At 42.6% G+C, this 25729-nt stretch overlaps 2 protein-coding genes across 8 annotated transcripts in view; one reads left to right on the plus strand and one right to left on the minus strand.

Moving 5' to 3' along the window:
• Positions 1 to 25729, minus strand: part of LOC133649000 (uncharacterized) — a 1204785-nt gene that overhangs the window by 109718 nt on the left and 1069338 nt on the right. The gene's annotated exons all lie outside the window — the stretch shown is intronic.
• ebf1a (EBF transcription factor 1a) overlaps positions 1 to 25729 on the plus strand; it is a 141984-nt gene that overhangs the window by 36562 nt on the left and 79693 nt on the right. For all 7 annotated transcript variants that reach the window (XM_062045656.1, XM_062045658.1, XM_062045657.1 and 4 more), the window contains exon 7: positions 22394 to 22475. In XM_062045656.1, the coding sequence (XP_061901640.1) occupies positions 22394 to 22475 (82 nt within the window). The remainder of the gene's footprint in view (positions 1 to 22393; positions 22476 to 25729) is intronic.

The following is a 25729-nucleotide window of genomic DNA, read 5'->3' on the forward strand; positions in this document are numbered from 1 at the left end:
CATTCACACACAGATGGCGGGAGCTGCCACTCGGGGTGCTAACCGTGACCCATCAGGAGCAAGGGTGAAGTGTCTTGCTCAAGGACACAACGGACGTGACTAGGTTGGTAGAAGGTGGGGATCGAACCAGGAACCCTTAGGTTGCGGGCACGACCACTCTCCCAACTTCGCCACGCCGTCCTACTAGGGAGTCAATATCGGTACCAATTTTGTGTGTGTTCATATGATAATTACTTTGTTTGATATTAAAACCCCTTTTTTAATTGAACATATAACATCCTTCCATCCATTTTCTACCGCTTATTCCCTTCTGGGTCGCGGGGGGCGCTGGAGCCTATCTCAGCTACAATCGGGCGGAAGGCGGTGTACACCCTGGACAACCTCATACAGTGATCTGATACTGAATACCATGTTGCCCAGTTGTTATATTTAGTTTTCTTACACTTCAGAGTAGTGTTGTCCCGATACCAATATTTTGGTACCGGTACCAAAATGATTTCAATACTTTTCGGTACTTTCCGATACTTTTCTAAATAAAGGGGACCACAAAAATTGCATTATTGGCTTTATTTTTTCCAAAAAATATTACGGTACATTAAACATATGTTTCTTATTGCAATTTTGTCCTTAAATAAAATAGTGAACATATAAGACAACTTGTCTTTTAGTAGTAAGTAAGCAAACAAAGGCTCCTTATTTAGTCTGCTGACATATGCAGTAACATATTGTGTCATTTTCCATTCTATTATTTTGGCAACATTATTAAGGACAAGTGGTAGAAAAGGAATTATTAATCTACTTGTTCATTTACTGTTAATATCTGCTTAATTTCTCTTTAAACATGTTCTGTCTACACTTCTGTTAAAATGTAATAATAATTTATTCTTCTGTTGTTTGGATACTTTACATTAGTTTTGAATTATACCACAAATTTGGGTATCAATCCAAACCAAGTAGTTACAGGATCATACATTGGTCATATTCAAAGTCCTCACGTGTCCAGGGACATATTTCCTGAGTTTATAAACATAATATTTTTTTTTTTTTAAACGAAAGAAGATGTTGTGATGCCAAAAAATATCAACATAATCATAGTAGTATCGACTAGATACGCTCATGTACTTGGTATCATTACAGTGGATAGTAGGTGTAGATCCACCAATGGCGTTTGTTTACATTTTGACGCCGGTGAGCTACGGTGTGTAGTGAAGCATTTTTAGCTATTCCTCGTCCTGCAGGGATGATACTTGTAAAAAACATACTTTATTTGTCGCCATGGAGACCAGGATTAGTGATTTAGAAGTAGCTACAATACTGCCGACTGGGGCTGGACTTTAGCCGCTAGCTAGCTAGCCATGTCTTAAAGCACCTCTTCCGGTGGGCGTTTCAGTGTTATAACTTCACCTTTATCGTTAGTTTTTAAGCCAAAATGCATCCGTTCTCCCTTTTCTGTCTACACACTGTGTCTGATTGTAAGAACTCTGTGATTGTGTGCCGCCGAACATGCTCGTCTGCTCGTACACCAGCAATAAGTGACGAAAGAGATGGCGGATTATAAGGGTAACTGTCGAGTTTTGAGAAGAAAAAAATATTTTAAGTGCGCCTTGTAGTCCGGAAAATACGGTAATGTAATAATAATGTACAACATTTACCTACGAGAGTAGACTTGTACAGTATCTCCTTCCAGTTGATTCTCCATCAAAAACACCATCAGCAGCTTTTCCATAATTTTATGTATAAATGTCCGTTGTTCAGATATTATTTTAACATTCTTGGCTGACGTTATCGACTCATTCTGCTTTAGTATGTTGCACAACAGCAGTAATACGCTTGAATTTCTTCACCAAGTTGGCGACACACAGGTATTTGATGATTTATTTACAAACCCCGTTTCCATATGAGTTGGGAAATTGTGTTAGATGTAAATATAAACGGAATACAATGATTTGCAAATAATTTTCAACCCATATTCAGTTGAATATGCTACAAAGACAACATATTTAATGTTCAAACTGATAAAAAACATTTATTTTGCAAATAATCATTAACTTTAGAATTTGATGCCAGCAACACGTGACAAAGAAGTTGGGAAAGGTGGCAATAAATACTGATTAAGTTGAGGAATGCTCATCAAACACTTATTTGGAACATCCCACAGGTGAACAGGCACATTGGGAACAGGTGGGTGCCATGATTGGGTATAAAAGTAGATTCCATGAAATGCTCAGTCATTCACAAACAAGGATGGGGCGAGGGTCACCACTTTGTCAACAAATGCGTGAGAAAATTGTTGAACAGTTTAAGAAAAACCTTTCTCAACCAGCTATTGCAAGGAATTTAGGGATTTCACCATCTACGGTACGTAATATCATCAAAGGGTTCAGAGAATCTGGAGAAATCACTGCACGTAAGCAACTAAGCCCGTGACCTTCGATCCCTCAGGCTGTACTGCATCAACAAGCGACATCAGTGTGTAAAGGATATCACCACGTGGGCTCAGGAACACTTCAGAAACCCACTGTCAGTAACTACAGTTGGTCGCTACATCTGTAAGTGCAAGTTAAAACTATCCTATGCAAGGCGAAAACCGTTTATCAACAACACCCAGAAACGCCGCCAGCTTCGCTGGGCCTGAGCTCATCTAAGATGGACTGATACAAAGTGGAAAAGTGTTCTGTGGTCTGACGAGTCCACATTTCAAATTGTTTTTGGAAACTGTGGACGTCGTGTCCTCCGGACCAAAGAGGAAAAGAACCATCCGGATTGTTATAGGCGCAAAGTTGAAAAGTCAGCATCTGTGATGGTATGGGGGTGTATTAGTGCCCAAGACATGGGTAACTTACACATCTGTGAAGGCGCTATTAATGCTGAAAGGTACATACAGGTTTTGGAGCAACATATGTTGCCACCCAAGCAACGTTACCATGGACGCCCCTGCTTATTTCAGCAAGACAATGCCAAGCCACGTGTTACATCAACGTGGCTTCATAGTAAAAGAGTGCGGGTACTAGACTGGCCTGCCTGTAGTCCAGACCTGTCTCCCATTGAAAATGTGTGGCGCATTATGAAGCCTAAAATACCTCAACGGAGACCCCCGGACTGTTGAACAACTGAAGCTGTACATCAAGCAAGAATGGGAAAGAATTCCACCTGAGAAGCTTAAAAAATGTGTCTCCTCAGTTCCCAAACGTTTACTGAGTGTTGTTAAAAGGAAAGGCCATGTAACAGTGGTGAACATGCCCTTTCCCAACTACTTTGGCACGTGTTGCAGCCATGAAATTCTAAGTTCATTATTATTTGCAGAAAAAAAATAAAGTTTATGAGTTTGAACATCAAATATCTTGTCTTTGTAGTGCATTCAATTGAATATGGGTTGAAAAGGATTTGCAAATCATTGTATTCCGTTTATATTTACATCTAACACAATTTCCCAACTCATATGGAAACGGGGTTTGTATTTAATTCAATGAATATCATTTACTTCTTCTCAGCACTCTCCTTCACACTCATTTTGTTCTTTCCTATGGTTGGAAAAACAACGTTATATCCATCTCGAGGTATAAGCTAATGTAAGCGAGTAAGACCAGATGTTTTGGTCAGACCTTACGGGGTTCACTGTGACATTTGACACTCCAACTAATGACGAGGACACTTATTTCTCAAATCTTGGCTTGCAACTTAAAGCATAACCATTCGCTGAAAGACAGCTCTTATCCCAAAACACTCTAAGGTTGGGGCACTCTTAAATTGAGGTAACCTTGAAGTTAGGGGTGTGGGAGAAAATTGATTCGAATTCGAATCGTGATTCTCACGTTGTGCGATTCAGAATCGATTCTCATTTAAAAAATAAAAAAAGTATTTTATTGTTTTTTTTCTTCTTTTTTTTCTTTTTTTTTAATGAATCAATCCAACAAAACAATACACAGCAATAACATAACAATGCAATCCAATTCCAAAACCAAACCCGACCCAGCAACACTCAGAAGTGCAATAAACAGAGCAATTGAGAGGAGACACAAACACGACACAGAACAAACCAAAAGTAGTGAAACAAAAATGAATATTATCAACAACAGTATCAATAATAGTTACAATTTCAACATAGCAGTGATTAAAAATCCCTTATTGACATTATCATTAGACATTTATAAAAAAAAAAAAAAAAAAGAACAATAGTGTCACAGTGGCTTACACTTGCATCGCATCTCATAAGCTTGACAACACACTGTGTCCAATATTTTCACAAAGATAAAATAAGTCATATTTTTGGTTCATTTAATAGTTAAAACGAATTTACAATATTGCAATCAGTTGATAAATCATTGTCCTTTACAATTATAAAAGCTTTTTACAAAAATAAACTACTCTGCTTGCATGTCAGCAGATTGGGGTAGATCCTGCTGAAATCCTATGTATTGAATGAATAGAGAATCATTTTGAATCGAGAAAATATCGTTTTTGAATCGAGAATCGCGTTGAATCGAAAAAAAATTGATTTTGAATCGAATCTTGGGACACCCAAAGATTCGCAGCCCTACTTGAAGTGGCTTACTACTACTGCAGAAGGGACCAAGGTCAACTCTGAGTAAGCCACTTTTTAAGCATTAGGCATTTTATGTGCAAATACATTTCACAATCATAATTATTTACACAAAAATATTTTGTCAGCCAAGAAAAATTATTGATTATAATAATCAGTTAAAATACATGTGAAATAATGTGTCAAATAAGTATCAACAACGTTGGCTTGGGTGTAACCAAAGATAGAAGACAGAAATGTACGCACAGAACGCTGTGTAACAAACACACGTTAATCAGTGAGGTAATCAGAGTGAGGTGAGGTAATCTTAATACAACACAGAGGTCTTGTTTCCAACATGTCAGTGCTTGCCGCTAAGAGTCACACGGTAATTCATCTGAACGATTGTTTACAATGTGTAAGTACTGCTGTTTTGATTGGCATCGCATGTCAGGTGTGCTGACAATAATCTTCTGTTATGGGACCGACATTTGTGCAGTGATTGGTTTAGACATTAGTGTATGTCATTGTATTGAGTAATTTTCTGCAAAAAAGGAGGAATGTTTGTCGGTCTCACAAAAGAACATTGGAGAACCTTATTGCTGAACTACCGTAATCAAGAAGTAAACAGACGTTTCTTTACTATCTTTAGCCAACCTGTTTGCCAGTACCTCCTTCAGTGGTCATCCAGTGAGCTGTGCAACACGTACTGTACATCGATGTTGCATGAGCGGAATGGATGTACTGACGAGCAGCTTAAAGCCATATAAGAGCTGTTAAAGTGGTGTTTATGTGAAGCATTTGCATACTGTTCATAGCTCATTCTGTCTGCTGCCTCCTTCAACACACACACACACACATGCACGCACGCACACACACACAAGCTGCACTTTTCCCTCTTGAATACTTTCCGCATGCCTTACTGACTAAAGAAAAATGAAAGAAGGTTGATTGAGGCAAAACAAGGAAGGTCGTTTTTTTCCCATATTTCCTGTTTCAATAATTAATATGCATGAGTTTTATGGCCGCTTAAGATGCGATCAATTATTCATTAACAGCATGTTAATTGCATCCACATTCGTGAATATTTAACCAAACACTAAATCAATGGGGTCGAATGAGCAGCAATATGGACATTTTATAAGCCTTGCCAAAATGAGGTTAGGCTTTAATGAAAACCGCAGACGACAGATTGAAAGGCGACAAATACGAAGAGTTTGCAACGCAGATACTATGAATAAATGCAAGGTTGTAACAGTCTTTGACCCATTTCTTTGTCGTTGTCTCTTTATTCTCATCTCTTCCTATTTTAAATGGAAAAAACGTAATCTCTTCATCTTTGCCCAATGTAGCCAGCCTTTTTTTTTTTTTTTTAAGACTCCAGACTCCTTTGTCCTGGATGTGTGTGTGTGTGCGGACTTTGTATGTATACGTGTGTGCGTGTCACAGTGGCGTCTGGACGGTGACATTTCCCTGCTTGGATAACCATCGAGCCCCTTGTCCCCCTGTCCGTCCAGCTATGACGCAGGGTAATGTCACCTGTCAGTCTCAAACTCCTACTTACAACCGCTGTCACCCCCCCCCTGCCTCCAGCGTCAAAACCCACACGGACCGCCCTTTCACCTTGGCCTGCAGCTTCTCGCCATGCAGGACCTCAGCTGAACAGCCTTCATCCTATTGCTTTTTGTCTTGGTCTCTTGTACCTCATATGACTTCATATACGCCTGCTCTTTTCGCTGCCGTATATCCAAATGGCAGCCCCGCCTCCATTTGCCCCCGGGCCTTCAGACACGGACTGGGAGGACTTCTGGTGAATGGCAAAGTCAGGGGTGGGAAGTTGACTTTTTACTTAGACCCTGGTGCGTCAGGCGCCTGTTTCCAATTACTTCCTCGGCGCAGGCCGGGTGGAGGTTTATGCGTTATATGGGAATGTAATTGACTATAACTGCCCTCTTAACATTAACCAGGTGTACTTGCTGAGTGTGTGAGATTAGGCCCCGGGTCTTGGCCTGTTGTAATGTGCCTTGACTGTCTGTGCGTGTTGTTGTTGATGTATTTATATTGTGCCTCTCTGAGGGCCTGCTGTCCTTTAGCACTGCGTTCACTAATACATCTGCCATTTCTACTGTGCAAATGTGCGCAATTGTTGCAAGTAACGCATCTGCCTGCGTGTGGATGCAAGAATAAGAGGGAAAGTAATTGAGGGAGAACACAAAACCGAGGGGGCGGGCTGACTTTACAAGGACAAAGTCAAAATGGGCCCTTTCACAAGACTGACACTGTGATTTGTATGTAGAGCGCTGTGCAGCCTGCAGGGCACAAGCCCGGGGGCTGTCGCAGATGCAGAGAGCAGTTCATGGGCAGGAGGGGGTAGAGGTGAAGGGGGTATGTGTGTGAGAAAGCGACAGTTGTGTGTGCCGGAAAACCAAGCCCCAACTGCCTGTCAATCACGCGTCGGCCACAGCCTGTCACTCCCAGATAGAGCTCGTCCGAGGGAGAACGGGACTCCCTGGGACCCTGAGAGGAGAAAGGAGGGAGGTGACTGACTGTCTGTCTGTCTTTCTCAGGCGACTTGATTTGATATTTGATACCGAGCATGTGGCATTTGAATGCAAATCTATTTTCATCGTCCCACTGTCTGATAGGGTTAAGAGGAACCTATTGGGGATGTGCATGCATGTATGCATGTGTGTCAAGGGGCTTTGGCACACACGGAAAATGGGGAATTATTCAGATGCATTATATTACTCGCCCATTCAATCGTATCAGGCACTTTTGCTCCGAAGGCAATATGACGGCAGCTCACTCATGAAACATCCAATAATAACTTAGAGGTTACAAATATTTTTAGTGGAGCGATCTTTTGACTTGCTGGGTGAAGTCGGTTGCCGCAGTTGCAAAAACCATACATTATGCATGTATTTTGTACGTATATTTGGATACATGAGCTGGATAATTATTTTTTGTTTTTAAAAGCCTGCAGCATGCCAAGCAGGTGGACAGACGGATAGAAAGAAGCACGGATAAAGCCGCCAGTATCGCTGTATGGAAATGTGAGGCTCACTTCCCTCCCAATTAGAGCAGTGACTTCTGAAATGCCATAATACCCATTAATTAGCCGGCTGCTATTTTCTCAGTGATTTGACTAATTAGTCTGCGAGGCGCTACACTATCTGGACCATTATTACTGGGTTGAAGCCATGCAAATACGCTCACTCGTGTTCAATAACGCGCAAACACCGGCGTGCTGGTGTGTGTGCGCGCCGCCGAACAGTTGACCGACCCTATTTTAAGTGACACCATTATGCGCTTCAGCGGCGCCATGAGAGGGTTAATGGTGAAGAAGGCGATAGTGATGAACAGTTACACACAGCTCGCCCTCTTTATTCTCCTCATAACATCTTAATGCATGTAATATAGAAATGAAAGCGAGCAAACAGCACTACTGGCCTGTGATCTCCTCCGGGAAAGGTTTAAACACCTTGTAATGACGGCGTGCGGCGCCCCCTGTGTGACAGTCCATCAGACCAGTCTCACATTGGACAGACGGGCCATGAGGCCGCTAAAGCCTTTCAATAACTCCTTCTGTCAGGTGTCAGATTGATCTGTTGTTTCTCCACTGGCGTAGAAAAAAAAGTTGGGTCGAAAAAAAATACTGCAAAAAGGCCACGCCGTATGTGTCTTCAGCTTATTAATCAGCGTTGTCAATAATGCAGGCGCATCCCCCGCTGTTGGTCGCCACGCCGCCACTTGTGTGTTTGCACGTGCAAGTATGCGCTCACACTCCTCGCTGCCCCGTGAACTTCATAAGTGTCCCATCACCACTTTAATCAAATTACTCATGAACCAAAATTGACAGTTTTCATTAATTATAAAGGATTATTCTAATTGCGATTCAAATTTATTCATTTAGAACAGACGGCATTCAGTAATGTTTCAGCAAATTTGCATATTAAATGGAGAGGGGAGGCCATTAGCTATGCTAATATATGCATGATTCCTTATTTTGTGATTGGTGGGCCATATGTAGCAGGCTGGGGAGTGCAGGTGAGGAATCGAGAAGGAGCTGTAATATGTTTGATAAACACAGAGGGACGCAAGGCCAAAACACACACACACACACACACACACACACACACACACACATACATAAGCCATGCTGAGCCATACGTCTCTGCTCGGCATCGGTCCGTCTTTGCACTCTCACACACACTCTCTCTCTTTTCATATTCCTCCCTCAAGACCCGTCGGAGGAGCAACTTTTCACCCGGGAACAAACGCGGCACACTAATTAAGTTTCAGATTTCTGATCCTACTGCATTTACAAACGTAACCTTGAGCAAGCGTGCAGTCACAGTCACAGTTTTGATTTAATGCAGTGCTTAAATGGAACAAAAAGAAGGAAGTTTTGCAAGCGGCACATTCATCGCCACAATGTATGGCGCTGGTCTCGGGTTGACACCGTGCTCTTTATCAAGCTATATATAGTCATTGCATTATGCATTAACTTTAACATGTGCTTAAATCACAACTATGTGAATGCGCTCTTCAACTAAGTTAGAGAAGAGGACATTAAGGGTGAACGAGCACACACACTCGCACACACACAGTCGCACACACCTTGCGGCTCTGTGGTGGCGTCCACCCATGCTGATGACAGGGCCATTATTCACTGGTCAGTCCCGCGAGGGCAGCATTTGGGTTAGACAAGGTAGCAGAGCGCCTCAGCTTGGCAGAACGACTCTGAGGTGAGAAGGACCAGGACCCTTCATTATTCCTCTGATCAGGAGGCCTCTAACAACCTCCCCCCGCCCCCCAAACACACACACACACACACACACACACACACTCTCAGCCTGGTGCTTGGTCTCTGTCTTCATCAGATTAATGGGCCAGGCCCGACAGAGGAAGTGTTTCAATCAGCACCGCCTGCCAAGCTTGTCCATCACTCCGACAGCCACTTATTCCTCGTGGCATACCAAGAAACACGGTCTTACAAATGCACGTTTGATGTTTATTTGGCCGCATTTTCCCCGACTAAACCCCAGGTCAGTCAGGTAGCAGCCTTAGGCCATGTCTACGCTAAGTCGTTTAACCCCTTAAACGAATAATTATTTAGCCTAAGCCCCGGTTCGGCCACACTAAACCAGCGTTTAAGGACTTAAACCGACTCGGACAAATTTTTACACGGCTAAGTGTGCCATGTATTTCTTGAATCTCCGGCACTTAGCTTTGTATGGACTCATTGATCGTTTACAAACTGAGGGCGGAGAGGAAGTGAAGTCAGAAAGACCGCGCCCCACACGGGAAGTGACGTCAGAAAGAATGCGCCACAGCCAGCTTAATAATGAAGCGGTTTCGTAACTCGGAGCTATCCACTGGAAATATGGAGTCAAGTCATCCAGACATGCCCGTGTTTCTCCTTCCGTCTGTACAGACGCTTGTGGAAATCACACATGAATACCTTAAGAGAAAGCGATTGCAGCTATTTCGGATACAACACTTCTCAGACAGCAAGAGAACTTTCCTATGTCCGGCCAGGTTAGCTGTGATTCTACTTACCGAAAAACTTTGTCCATTTGTGGAAGGAGAGTCAACGAGAATGCAGGCTCCCGTGGATGTGATAAAAAAGGTAGCGTGTGCTTTGTATTACCTGGTCGTCGAGGGAAGACTAACTACAGAAAATGGAGAATGCTTTTGGACTGGCAAAGCAGACTGTATCAGTTATTGTCCGCCATGTATGTCGCAGACTCAACGTCTAGGTCCAGAGTATATAAAGTCACCAAAAACGAATGGACAATGAAGGTGAAGGTAAAAGAGTGAGGAGTGTCCTGACCAGATATCTAGATCCCTAGTTTGATTGATGTAAAATGTTCTTTATCACATTGTTTACGTGTCTAATAAAGATTTGATTAATGTATGATGGCTCAGGTGTGATTCACTACAATAGGGCCCCACAGCACACTGGATACCAGGGACGGCGTGGCGAAGTTGGTAGAGTGGCTGTGCCAGCAATCGGAGTGTTGCTGGTTACTGGGGTTCAATCCCCACCTTCTACCTTCCTAGTCACGTCCGTTGTGTCCTTGGGCAAGACACTTCACCCTTTGCCTCTGGTGGCTGCTGGTTAGCGCCTTGCATGGCAGCTCCCGCCATCAGTGTGTGAATGTGTGTGTGAATGGGTAAATGTGGAAATAGTGTCAAAGCGCTTTGAGTACCTTGAAGGTAGAAAAGCGCTATACAAGTATAACCCATTTATCATTTATTTATAATTGAAATACCACAACATTGGATGTTGTTCAGATGAGTTAAATTTAAGAACTTGCACACAAAGCAACACTGCAGATGACTATGACGTGTGCATTTTCCGCGCATGTGTATTAGGTCACGTTACGCCGGCGGACTGAGGGGGGCGGTGGTCTTAAACGGTGGCATCGTTGTGTGTGGACAGGTTAGGTGTGATTTACCCTGGATAACCTTATCCAGCTTAGTGTAAACGGGGCCTTACTCAGCCACAAGTTGCTCAATCTGACTGCCTGTCTTTCATCGCTCTCTTTCAGTTGAATTTTGAATGATCCTTTTTCAGATGAAATGGATGAAACACAATTTGTTAAGTGTCTCTGGGACTTCTGTCCCCAAGCTATAGGACTGCCACTGCGACTCTGCAACCGGCGACCGGCTATCTCTCCCAAGTGGGGCTTCTCCCCGAGCGGCGACGGCGCTGTGCGGATTCTCCCCTGCGCAGGCCCGCCGTCTCTCTCCCTCCTCCAGGGTCCATTTGTTCTGAGAAATATTTAACGACGGGGCAAATCCAGCTGACATGACATGCACAGACACGGAGCAAATACTGAGGAGCAGGGAGGATGGGGCGACCAGTTGGAAATGAATTTTTCAGCGCAGTGAGATGTTCTATTTGAATAAATCATGACACTTAAGATAGACATGGGGGCAATAGTGAGGTGCACAACAGTACTTTGAGGACTTACATGTCTGAAAGAAGAAAGCATCAATCTATCCGTCTAATATACTATTTAACCAATCTATTCATCTAATCAATCTATCATTCTAATCAATCTATTAGGGATGGGCTTTACTTTATATTTTGTTGCCCAATCCCTTTCTTGAGTAAAAGTGTGGTTTCCTGTCTTATCTACAGTACTGTATCTAGCGTATATATTATCTGTACATTGGTCTGTTGGTCTGTTTACCCATCCATAAATCCATGTACTGTAAAATGCATTTTGAAAAGAAAAACGAACACTGAGATAAGAAATAGTGTTTGAAAATCAATACAAAAAAATGCACTTTAAATGTTATGGGCTAATATACTGTAATAATTATGTACATCATTTACCGTGGGGGTGTTTCCATTGCGCTGCTTCTCCGTCCAGTGTTGCCGAGTCGGCTTATTATCCACCAATTATACTCAATTTGCAGGCCTCGGATTTTAGCTTTTTAAGGTCAAGGCAAGAGTTGCCTTAAAGGAGGGCTCATATTTTATGGCACCAATGTAAGTTGGAAGGGCACCAAGGCAAACATTATTGTCTTTCAAGGCATGGTCTCCAAAGCATATATATATATATATATATATATATATATATATATATATATATATATATATATATATATATATATGTATATGAATGTATGTGTGTATGTATATGTATGTATGTATATATATATATATATATATATATATATATATATATATATATATATATATATATATATATATACATACAAATCCATTTTCCCTTTTGGGGTCGCGGGGGTACTGGAGCCTATCTCAGCTGCAATATATATATATATATATATATATATATATATATATATATATATATATATATATATATATATATATATATATATATATATGATATACAGTACAGGCCATAAGTTTGGACATACCTTCTCATTCAATGCGTTTTCTTTATTTTCATGACTATTTACATTGTAGATTGTCACTGAAGGCATCAAAACTATGAATGAATGAATTATATTCTAGTTTCTTCAAAATTGCCACCCTTTGCTCTGATTACTTTTCCGCACATTCTTGGCATTCTCTCGATGAGCTTCAAGAGGTAGTCACCTGAAATGGTTTTCACTTCACAGGTGTGCTTGAAGCTCATCGAGAGAATGCCAAGAGTGTGCAAAGCAGTAATCGGAGCAAAGGGTGGCTATTTTGAATTTTATGCTCTACGCTGATGTATTTGAGTGACGGACCGGACAGGTCAGAATTGACAACAAGTGTCACAAAGGTAATGCTGGACCGTCCCGTCTGTTAAGTCAACACTAGACAGAACAAATTAAAAGACGTCAAACACAACATCGGTAGCTTCTCAATATTTTTATGGATGCATGTTCATCATTTGGACGCAGACTGCAGCTTCCGTGATGCGGACTGACGCTAGGGCTTGACTCGCCGTGTAGGCTGCAGACAGGGAGGACATATTTGCTCAAAAAAGTTCATTATGTCTTCTTATTCATCCCATCCATCTATTTTCTACTGCTTGTCCCTTTCGGGGTAGCAGGGGGTCGCTGGAGCCTATCTCAGCTGCACACGGGCGGAAGGCGGCGTACACCCTGGACAAGTCGCCACCTCATCGCAGGGCCAACACAGATAGACAGACAACATTCACACTCACATTCACACTCTCGGTTCAATTTAGTGTTGCCAATCAACCTATTCCCAGGTGCATGTCTTTGGAGGTGGGAGGAAGCCGGAGTACTCGGAGGGAACCCACGCAGTCACGGGAAGAACATGCAAACTCCACACAGAAAGATCCCGAGCGCAGGATTAAACCCAGGACCTTCGTATTGTGAGGCAGACGCACTAACCCCTGGTCCACCATGTTGCCTGTCTTCTTATTCATATACTCTTTAAAATTTTCTTGTAATCAGACAATATTTAGATGGAATCATTACCTGACCTGTTTCGACTGTCATCTGCAGTCTTCTTCAGAAGGGTCATCTGACCACTGTGACGTGTTGCCTATCAGATGTTCTTATAGGCCTGGCCAACCAGGCAGGTAAAGATGTCATCTAAATATTCAGAAAATATTGTCTGATTACAAGAAAATTTGAAAGAAGGAGGACATATTTTCAGTGGATTGTGTCGATCTCTGAGCGGCGCTCAAACACTCACGTCAACTGTCGAATCAAAACTTATATTTTTTTCTTACAAGCGACAGAAGCAAGCAATTCTGTAACAATATTGCAGCTCTTTATTGCTGAAAAGACATATGCTCGTAACTCAAATTATGCGATCAATTTCTTTCTCCCTCTCTATCTATCTATCTGATAATTAGATCCTATCATATCATACATGAAAGCTGGGCCATTGCAGTCCTGTTAGTGTCCGAGGCCCAGGGCCAGACCCTGAGACAGACCTGGTTCTGGATTATTAATGTCCCCCCCCTGCGGAGACAGAGCCCCTCCCCCATCCAATGGCCCCCTACACCCCTGGGGTCAGCCTCCGTGGCTCCTGGTGCAAGGCTCCCCTCATAAATCTCCCTAAATTAGTGCGCGCGTGCACTCCTGTTTGTGTGTGTGTGTGTGCGGGCGTGTGCGTGCCCCTTCCAGGCTTAAATATGTACCGCAGGAAGGGAGACAGGTCACCGGGAAAACAAGCCAGGCAAGCTCACGGTTGAAGTGTCAGTGATGCATGGCGGAAAGGAGGGAAGTACAGAGTTGCAGAGCCAAGAAGAAATACGAGAAATGACACACGAGGGGAGGACAAAAGAAAATGTATAAAGCAGAATCACAGAAAGAACATTCTGTGAGTCACTTTTAGTCCTGACGTTTACATCCTGCTTTCTAATATTTACACCCAGTGCGACTTCATTAGGGACGACTTCCCGAACAATCCCTTTTTGCTTAATTGCCTGCGATGGAGGACGTTCCATTCCTCTACCTGCCGAGATTAGTTCAACATGTCCCACGGTGGTTAACAGGCGCGGGGAAGTGCTGTTGTGTCACTTAGTTAACCTTGGAGATAAATGGCTCCCCTCAGGAGCACAGTGAATTACACACCTCATGAAGCATATTAGGCGCCTGATACAGAGCTTTTCTTGTGGAGATGATGTGTTTGGCAGAAATGGATGGAGAGAGGCGCAGAGGGCTGAGTTATGGCATTGCTATTCTTACAGTGTGTGTCAGCATCGTAGGAAAACCGACGGCGCAGAGAGAAGGGGAGCAAATAATAAAGAAATGTGCCACAAAGACGTGCAACACGATGAGAGCAGGGGGAGAAGATGAATCAAGCGGAACGACTGCGTCGTTGTAAAAGTTCCCCCTTGTGTTAAATTTGACAAGGAAGAATACTGTTCTCCTCATTTGTGGCTGATGTTGGGAAATTATTAGAGACTTAAACGCAATCAGCCCTTGGAGGCTCGCCGGCTGTGTGCTAATCACATAGACATTCTGTGTCTCCTGCAGAGTAATAATATTTACATGCTACAGGGATTACTTAAAAGTTGGCTTATAATTGCTTTCCTTGTTTTGTTTTTTATGGGCAGCGGGCGATTTTCTGTTTAATTGCTCCGGAGTGACGAATAATGCCAGCTCATGATGAAAGTGCGGGATCATTAAATTACGACAGCATTACACTTCTACTGTGCGCGCATGTGTGTGTGTGTGTGTGTCTAATTCACCAGTTTGCGCTGTTGCACACGTTTTTGCCATGCACCGTCAAAAGGGCCGAGCAGTAATTTACACAAATTCACTTCCACGGCCATTTCTGGATTTGGGAGTTGGCGGCAGTGGGGGTGGAGGGTAATTATGGGGAGGGGGGAGGCGCACGATGGTTTTATTTAATTTAATCCATGAGCCCATGCAGCAGTTTTGCAGTAGTAATATTTGTAGCAGCGGAGTTCACGTGGTAAAACCACATGAATCCTGCAAGAGTGCGGAACACAAACAAGGGATTTGTAAGGCGGTGGACAAAACGAGCGTCTGTGCGGGGGCCACATGAGAAATAGTGCATGTAGGCAATGCGTGGGAATGAAATGCTAATACGTGTTCTTTTAACCTGCACTCCTGCCTGTGTCAATTTGACATGACCCCATTTTTAATAGGTTTCCTACGGTTTGTTATGTGCGTCTGAAGTAAAGTTTAAACCGAGAGGAGAGGGGAAGGTTCACTTCATCCAAATTGAGGCTCCAGTGGAACCTGGATTGATAAACCTGATTGGTTCTTTAACAGGTTTCATGAATAGAAAAGTTTGTGTATTAAAGCAAATTTCTCTATAAGAAAAAACGTAAACATGTGGTTAGAGTGTCCGCCCTGAGATCGGTAGATCGTGAGTTCAAACCCCGGCCAAGTCATACCAAAGACAATAAAAATGGGACCCATTACATCCCTGCTTGGCACTCAGCATCAAGGGTTGGAATTGGGGGTTAAATCACCAAAATGATTCCCGGGCGTGGCCACCGCTGCTGCTCACTGCTCCCCTGTGGGGATGGGTCAAATGCAGAGGATAATTTTACTGCACCTAGTGTGTGTGTGTGACAATCATTGGCACTTTAACTTTAACTCTAATGATCATTTCAGTTCAGTTCAGTTCAGTTCAGGTCAGTTCAGTTTCAGTTTATTTTGAACATGCATACGATACAATGTAATGCATCACACATTTCCAGTTGTTTCATTACAGCACGTCTGAAAAGGAGTAGGAAGAAGCAGAGCTTTTTTAATCCTACCCCTTTCCTTACCATAGCAATTGTATCCAATTTCCTTGTTCTCTGTAACAGTGAACAAATAAATAATAAATAAATAATATACCATAATAAAGCAAACAAATATTAAATACATAAATAATATTTGTCTCCAAAAAAAAAAAAAGAGTTCAAAATGTTCATTATAATTCTTGTTCTGTGTACTTTGTGAAGACGTGTAGTTTGAACAGTCTCTTAAACTGAATCATATTGGTGCTTTCTTTGATTTCTTTAGTTAATCCATTCCATAATTCAATTCCATATACACATATGCTAAAGGTTTTAAGTGTTGTACGAGCATACAAATGTTTTTAATGAGATTTTCCTCTAAGGTTATATTTCTCTTCTTTTGTTGAGAAGAATTGTTGTACATTCTTGTGTAGCAGGTTATAGTTTGCTTTATACATAATTTTAGCTGCTTGCAAATGCACCAAATCATTGAATTTCAATATTTGTGATTTAATATATAAAGGGTTTGTATGTTCTCTATATCCAACATTATGTGTTATTCTAATTGATGGGTTCCAGTCTCGACAAAAGTCCATATTTGAGTAAAATATTTTGTACATTTTGAACACAATATAAAGTGCTGTACAGTACTGTATATCGAACAAACATAACAATTTGGGGTTGTCAAGTGGGGCAATTAATAGCTGAACAGTGTGCTGAGGACATCATTAAAGTGTGTTGTGCAGGTATCTTAATTGTTATATTGGCGGGTAAGCTCGGCTGAGCTCTGTTTTAAGATCAGCGTTTATTTTGATTAATAGAGTAAGTGGTCTTGCTTCTGCTCTACCATCTAAAATGGGTACAGTAAGACAGTACAGTGTAAGTCATTTCGAAATAGTGTTTGTCCCGATGGTTAGTCTGCAGACAGCGCTTCAAGTTGGTTGTATTTTTACCGGAATCATTTGAGCCACCGTGGCAAAGGTGTAGTGTGTCTTTGTTTCTCTTTCTTCCCGGTGTAGAAGATATACTACATTGATTTACGGGTGAAAAATCAAAATAGTGTGCCTTACAAAGACACTAGTTCTGATTGGACACCATCCTCGCTTTTCTACCCGTCTCTCCCCCACATAAAATTAAACCTGATTGGATTTTGTCTCTGTCAACAATATTGTCTCGTTTTAATTTGTTGACTAAATTGTCAATTCATTTCGTCATTAATTTCCTCGACTGCTTTTGTTTTCATTCGTTGTCGTCCTAATTTCTTCAAAGGAAAATAGGTCGTTGACGATAACGAAGACGAAAATTATTTGGCAAACAAAATTAACACTGCAGCTGGGTGGCAGCAGTGATCAGTCTAATCATCAGGCACAGTTCTACCCAGTATAAGTACGACATGCACATGCAGGAACACGTGTACAGAGCTAACGGAGAAGTTTGTGACAGGAAGGAAAAACTAAAGGAGTCATCATCTACGGCATATATAAAGAATGTAACTTGCACAGTACGTAGTAGGGATGAATAAATAAATATTATCAAGTTCTCAAGAGTAATTGAATTTCCTTACAAGACTCCAGAATAAACGCGCACAGGCCCCAGTGTGGCTCCAACGTCACTTGCATGTGCAGTTCGATAAAGTGAAAACAAAGGAAATTCAGCATATTCCGTAAATGAACAAGGAAGTCGGTACTACACAGGAAAACATGGATGCCGCAGATCAGCGTGTTAGTGGGTTTGTGCCGTGGCTGTTGTTTAGAAAAAGTAGGCAGAGGACCATCGGCGGTCACTCGAACGAGTATGACGATCCTCCTGGTATGGGTGTATCCCTTTATGGAGGATGCCTGTGCATGACTTTATTTAACGTGGGGAGACTGGTGCACAGACAGTCACCACACGGTCCTTGACAGAATCGTGTCAGGGTCCAGCGGCATTGAGTCCAAGACGACTGGGGCCCCTTTCCTGCTGCAGCCTTCTTCCGCCATCGCAGCCGTTGTGGTAGTTCTTACATCTACCGTCTTCCGCCTGCTCCGCCATTGAGGTCTTCACCGTATCCCTGGCTAGGGGGCAGTCAGGTACTAGGCCTTTGCCAAGGGCCACCTGGGGTAACAGTAGTTAAGGGGTTAACCTCCTAGTGCCCCAAGACCCCATAGAAGAGCCTCCACTGCCAGATGCACTTTAACGTCATGCCCAGGACAAAGGCAGAGGATAGAAAACAACTGCAAGAGCAATGCAAAAAAGGAAAGTGATTGTGCTCCACACACCAACGACTTAAAAGTCGCAAACAGGTTGCATTGCCATTTAGACTACAGTCACATTTGGAAAGATCCGTTTCCCAACAGATTTGGACTACCTCCTGATGTGGCCCAAATCTGATGCAGGAATATTAGATTTCAAGCACTTTGGAGCATTTTGACAGGCAAAAAAATATCCTATCTGTGTCACATGATGGCAAACAAATCTGATTTGGTGTACTTTGTAAACGAAGCCTTACTTGAGTACAGTGTTTGGCTACTCCACCCTCCTCCGCATGAATGCATGTCTCACACATTTAGGTGTTCCAAAAAGAATCTCTAAAGGGTGCGACAACAAGGAGGCGCAGGTTGCCCGACACCTGTTTTGGGTCATTACTAGATCAGATACAACAGAACATGTCATTGGGATCATCTGCACTTTTTCAGTCAAGTGAGCTGAGTAACATCATCTTGAGGAACACGAGGAAATCTGTATGGATTTTTTGCAGCAACATTGAACAATGTGAACTGCCACACAAGTGCACAATAAAATTTACCAGTGTAAATTATAATCAGGGATGGGTATCGTCCACATTTTAACCGATACGGCACCTATTCCCGGTACCCGGGAATCGATCTTTACTCAGCAGTACCAATTTTCGGTACTTTTTGGTATCATGTGGTCATGAATGTTAATGTGTTTAATAATGAAGTCTCTTTTTATAAATCTAACATTTAAAACTGAGCTGATAATGATAATGTGTTGTCTTCTTATATGTTGTTTTTTTTATACACCAGCTGTTTGATTATACCGTGCATCTTAGTTGTAGTTTTGATTACCAAATTTGCAGGTGTCGAAATTGCCTTGTAAAATTGCTAATGCTAATTAGCAGCATGTATATGGTATATACCAGGGGTGTCAAAGTCAAGGCCCCTGGGACAGATCCGTGGCCCCCGGGATGATATTTGATTAGTATTAGAACCGGCCCGCAGGCCACAGCCGCCTGCTGCTGTTTTGCACGCACCAATACTCCATCAGTGTTGGCGCTAGGAATTTTCAAAATGGGGTCCCAGGGACCCCATCAAGTCATAAAAACGGGGTCCAACAGTCAATTTTTGGGGTCCCACTTTCTTGTAAGCGTTTTGAAAACAAATGATAAATGTATGCATTATCCTGTTATATCTCACATTCTATATTGTGTTTTGGAAAAATTATGTCATAAACGTTACTTAATTAATTTTAAAAAATAATACAAAAGAAAACACATTTTTATGCATATGTAAATTTATTCAGTTATTAACATTCATTCACTTTCTTCTTTCCTTCATGGACTTTACTGCTGCCGGTATTTTATTCTATATTTTTATTGTAATATTTGAAGAATGTGTTTGTTCCATTTTTGGCCAAAGTAAGACAAAGAAAACAATCTGAAGTTGTCTTTGTTTTTTAGTTTTAATGCCACGATTTTAATAGTCCGGCCCGCGTGTGCACAGATTTTCCTCCAGGCGGCCCCTGAGCTAAAATGAGTTTGACACCCCTGGTATATCCCATGTAAAAATAAAAAATACAGCTAGTGCATTGTTTATTCTAATCAAACCGTGCAGGTAAGCCTAATGTTGCCGCTAGTAAACTTGAGTCAGTAAAATGAACCTGTATTGACAGCCTGTCAGGAGAACAACAACACATCTAAAATGTGATGAAATAAAACGGGGGAAATAATTATGAGCTATCGTTAGCAATCTGTCATTATTCACTGGTCAGCTGTCAATCAGATTATACATAAATGCTTAAAATAATCTCTTTGCTATTGCATATCAACCCGCATTGCCCTTTACCCCACCCCCGGCCCCCACTTCCCACCACCCACTCACTATGTTGATCCATGTAAATATGCACAGAGATAGAGCACAGAGGAATCAACATGAGGCAGTTTTGTCATGTTTCTGTGCGGCTGACTCCAGCACCTTAAGTCATGTAAATAATGAATCAGATGATCCATGCGTGGATGAGATGTGTGTGTGTGTGTGTGGGGGGGGGGGGGGGGGGGGGGGGGGGGCCTTGGCACATGCACATGATGTCTCAGGTGATATCCTGCCAACATCTCACTTTTTTCCACTTTTTCTTTCCAAACCTGATATTTAACCCAATGATTTAGTCACCCCTGACTCCGGTGACCTTAACTTTCCTACTTTCACGTATCCATCATAAACGCCTCAGAGGAAGAGGAGGACACTTGGGGGAAAGATTGGAGTCAATGAATTAAACAGGAGGTGCCGAGAGGAAGGTACAGGATGTAGTCTGCAGCTGTCTGTGAGGATGCCCTTTGACCTTTGGTTGATAAGGAAGTTAGGAGACCCTCAGCCTGTGGCCACTGTTAAAAAGAAAAGGAGAAAGAAAAAAAAACATCTCTCATCTTCATGAATTATTGAGCTATTGGTCCAAAGCTTCTAAAATATACAGTAGGGTGGTCTGTCTCTCCTTTTGGATTTCACATACCCTCTACTTCTTCTTTTTCCCACATCTCCCCCCCCCTTCTTCTCCTTCACTTTTAGTGTAGCTTCTTGCACCAACAAGATTGTAAATCACAACACAAACAAAGCAGGAAGGTTTTTTTTTTTTTTTTGGGGGGGTTTGCGTGCGCGAGCGCCAAAAAACACTTTGTTATTCAGATCATAAGAGGCTGTTTTCGGTTTGTTTCTCCTTAAGGAACATCGTCTACCGCTAACCAGCTGTCATGCATTTAAAAGTTGTCGACTTCTTCAGTTACATCAGACACATGTAATGCGCGCATGAGAAGGGGCGGCCCTCGAAATGAGACAGAACTCTGCTCTGTCCATTTATCTTTGTCTCATTCTTGGTGTATTCCCGCGCCTTACTTGACACGCCTGCTATTTGTGACACGCTTGCCAGCGTGGGATTATGTCTAACGGCGAGTTGGCTCCAAAGGCGCTGCCCAGTGCAGAATCCCCGCCGTAATAAATGAACAGAGGGGCGGAAAATAAGACGTAAGGAAGAAAAGCTGAGCAAAGGAGCGATTCTCTCTCTAGCTGGTGGAGATCTGTATTGTAAGCACTTTCGGCTGTCAGCACTTCTTTGAGCTACCTCAAAGGGAGGATGAGGAGGGGCGGGATCAGGAAATGTAGAGGGAAGGGAAAAAAAAGAAAAAAAATCGCCTTTTTTGAGGGTTCCTGTTTGTTTGTCGGCAAACACGCTGCTTATGTTAGTCATTCATCTGATAATGTGATTTATTTGTCAGAGGCACAATGCGGGAGCAAGGATTTACGGTAGTATCTGTTCAGGAAGAAGTTGTCAGGCTTCAAGCAATAAGCTTGGAGGGAAGGAGGGGCGGGGGGGGTGTACGGGAATAAATTGCCAACCATCCTTTTTCTGCTTTTCAGGCCTGCGGTGGCCCCCCCATGCTGCCCCCCCCCCCCCACCCCCTTTACTACTCCGACCCACCCGCCTCCCTCCCTCATTAAGTATTGATGTGGGCAGCCATACTTGCCATCTCAGCCTATTAATAATGCATGGCAGGTGCTGTTGATGTGGTCTCTCACACTGAGATTGAGAGCGGCAGGAATGGCAACACGGAGCTGCATAGTCGCTATAGTACAACCTCCGTCGCCGGGCGCTGCCGCTTTGAGGGAGGGGCGGGTTCGGGAGGGGCCCCGTCTGCCCCTGTGAGTTTATGGCAAGCTGTGACAGCAGCCCCGAGATGGATATACAAGGTAGCATCTTACTCAATATCCCGGAGCAGTTTTTACATTGAAAACTGCCTTTTGTCATAAAGTAGTGATGGATGAGGTGTGTGCGTGTGTGTGTGTGAGTGTGTGTGTGTGTGTGTGAGCCCTGTCTGTCACTGCGGCTGCTTTATTCTGTTTTCTTGTTGTTTTATGTTTCTTTCCCCCCCCCCCCCAACAACACTTTCACTGACAGACACGTGTTCCTATTTTAATTTATTTCTTTTTTTCTGTGTGCATGTGTGCAGGTTCTTCCTTAAGTTCTTCTTGAAGTGCAACCAGAACTGCCTGAAGAATGCAGGGAACCCTCGAGACATGAGGCGTTTTCAGGTGAGATAAAACTACTGTGTGTACATAAAAAAAACAACCACATCATAATACTGCAATATGAACTATACGCTCAGCTGACATTCATACAATATACAAAGCAGAACATACACTATATTTCCAAAAGTATTTGGCCACCTGCCTTGACTCACATATGAACTTGAAGTGCCATCCCATTCCTAACCCATAGGGTTCAATATGATGTCGGTTCACCTTTTGCAGCTATTACAGCTTCTACTCTTCTGGGAAGGCTGTCCACAAGGTTGCACAGTGTGTTTATAGGAATTTTCGACCATTCTTCCAAATGCGCACTGGTGTTGGTCGAGAAGGCCTGGCTCTCAGTCTCCGTTCTAATTCATCCCAAAGGTGTTCTATCGGGTTCAGGTCAGGACTCTGTACAGGCCAGTCAAGTTCATCCACACCAGACACTGTCATCCAGGTTTTTATGTACCTTGCTTTGTGCACTGGTGCACAGTCATGTTGGAAGAGGAAAGGGCCCCCTCCAAATTGTTCCCACAAGGTTGGGAGCATGGAATTGTCCAAAATGTTTTGGTATCCTGCAGCATTCAAACTTCCTTTCACTGGAACCAAGGGGCCAAGCCCAACTCCTGAAAAACAACCCTGCACATAATTCCTCCTCCACCGAATTTCACACTCGGCACAATACAGTCCGAAATGTACCATTTTCCTGGCAACCTCCAAACCCACACTCATCCATCAGATTGCCAGATAGAAACATGTGATTAATCACTCCTGAAAACGCATCTCCACTGCTCTAGAGTCCAGTGGCGACGTGCTTTACACCACTGCATCCCACGCTTTGCATTGGACTTGGTGATGTATGGCTTAGATACAGCTGCTCGGCCATGGAAACCCATTCCATGAAGCTCTGTGCGTACTGTACGTGGGCTAATTGGAAGGTCACCTGAAGTTTGGAGCTCTGTAGCAACTGACTGTGCAGAAATTCGGCAACCTCTTTGCACTATGCCCTTCAACATCCGCTGACCCCTCTTCGTCAGTTTATGTGGCCTACCACTTGCTGGCTGAGTTGCTGTTGTTCCCAAACTCTTCCATTTTCTTATAATAAAGCCGACAGTTGACTTTGGAATATTTAAGAGCGAGGTAATTTCACGACTGGATTTGTTGCACAGGTGGCATCCTGTGACAGTTCCACGCTGGAAATTACTGAGCTTCTAACGCGGCCCATTCTTTCACAAATGTTTGTAGAAACAGTCTCCATGCCTAAGTGCTTTGATTTTATACACCTATGGCCGGGCCAAGTGATTAGGACACCTGATTCTGATCATTTGGATGGGTGGCCAAATAGTTTTGGCAATATAGTGTGTGTTTTTCCAGTGAGGAAACAGGAAACAAAATTGTGTAATTATTGTAAATATTATATCAATAATGGATTAGATTTATATAGCGTTTTTCTAGACACTCAAAGTGTCAAACGCCACATTCTCACTTTGATGGTGGTAGGCTACATTTGTAGCCACAGCTGCCCTGTGGCTGCCAATTTGCGCCTACAGACCACCACCAGTGTGAGAGGTCAAAGACACAGGAGCCGTGACTCGAATGGCGAAAGCTGGAATTGAACCTGGAACTCCTTAAGTTGCTGGTATGACTGCTCTACCATCTGAGCCACGCCGTCCCAGTAGAGCACCCTATGTATTAGCACAGGGGTGCTCATCACGTAGATCGCGAGCTACCGGTCGATCATGGCGGGTGTGTCAGTTGATTGCCAGCCAGGCATGAAAAAAATAGAACTAAAAATAGCGATCATCTATCCTCACTATGACGTCACTTTCGTCACTTGATTGACATTCACTGCACCCGAGGGTCTTGTGAGATGACGCCTGCTGCTGCCAGATCATTATTAAGAAAAAATGACCGAGAGGATGGCGAGAAACACTTTTTATCTCAACAGACTCTCGCACCGTACCCGCCGTCAAAACTCTAAAGACCGACCGCACAGTTCCTGTCGTCACAATAAAAGCCCTGCTTCATCCTGCCTGCGCTAACAAAATAAGAGTCTCAGAAAGCTAGCTTGCGAAGTGTATGAAAACAAGTATGGAAGCTGGACAAATAAGATGTCAAAAACCAACCACTTTCATGTGGTATTGGACACAAAGGAGGACTTGTTTTCTCCTCCATTTGAAAATGTGGAAGTTATCAGCACTACTGTCTGATTCCAATCAATGCAAGCTATCAAAATCAGGTAATACACCAACTTATATTCTTGTCTTCATGAAAGAAAGGAATCGATATGTGTTAAACATGCTTGTATTATCATTAAACACCTTTAACTTGTTAACAAAAATGTCTCTTTCATAAATAAATAAATAAATATAAATTATATAAATATCAATTGCGGTAGACCTCCTCGACTTGGTCAATTGAAAAGTAGCTCGCCTGCAGAAAAAAAGAGTGGGCACCCTGTATTAGCAGCTTATTCTAAGCAAGAACTTTCTATATTACACGCTTCTCAGTTCAGAATAAATCCCAGCATCGAGACAGCCATGTTTGATCACAATCACCACTTTGCTCAACACAAAGGAGCTTGTAGAAACACAAGTGTCAAAATGTATCTTGTACTAGTGGGTTATGAAAGTAGGCAACAATTAGCCAAAAAAAGACCAACTCACACAAACGTCTCTGTTGCAGTAAATGGCAAAAAACCTCACATATCAACAAATGCATTTAGAAATAAAGTCATTTTTCTGAAAATCTGTGTTATTTCCTGCTGTTCTTTTGAATTGAAGGCCTAGTGTTGACGAGCGAACCAGAAGGTGTGTTGCTTTGGCAAGATCGGGGAGGGTTTTTTTTTTTGTTCATGATAATTTAAGTAAGCATGAACTATTGAAACAAGAGAGCACCGGAAAGGAAAGACAACGTGCGGGAGATTCCCAGAAAAAACGGTGTAGTGTTGACAGGTACAGTATGTGTCATGGAACACTATGTAACTTTGAAAAATGGGCCAGGGGACTTAAATACTACTGTATAGCTCATAAGGTACACATCTGGATGTACCTAAGCAAAAAGGCTTGGGGTTAGAGATGTCCTGATCCGATATTGATATTGGTCCGATCCCAGCAAAAAAGAAAAAAAATGATATCGGCTTGCACTTGAAATTTCCGATATAAGCGGTCTGATACAATCAGTTCTCAGTGTGTTCACTTACAGCTTAACAAAGGTCCTCCGATAAGCACACATGGTAGCTCTTATCTAGCATGTCAGTGTAGTCATTTACTAAA

Source organism: Entelurus aequoreus, linkage group LG04 (genome assembly GCF_033978785.1).
Source record: "Entelurus aequoreus isolate RoL-2023_Sb linkage group LG04, RoL_Eaeq_v1.1, whole genome shotgun sequence".
In the NCBI taxonomy this organism is placed as follows: domain Eukaryota; kingdom Metazoa; phylum Chordata; class Actinopteri; order Syngnathiformes; family Syngnathidae; genus Entelurus; species Entelurus aequoreus.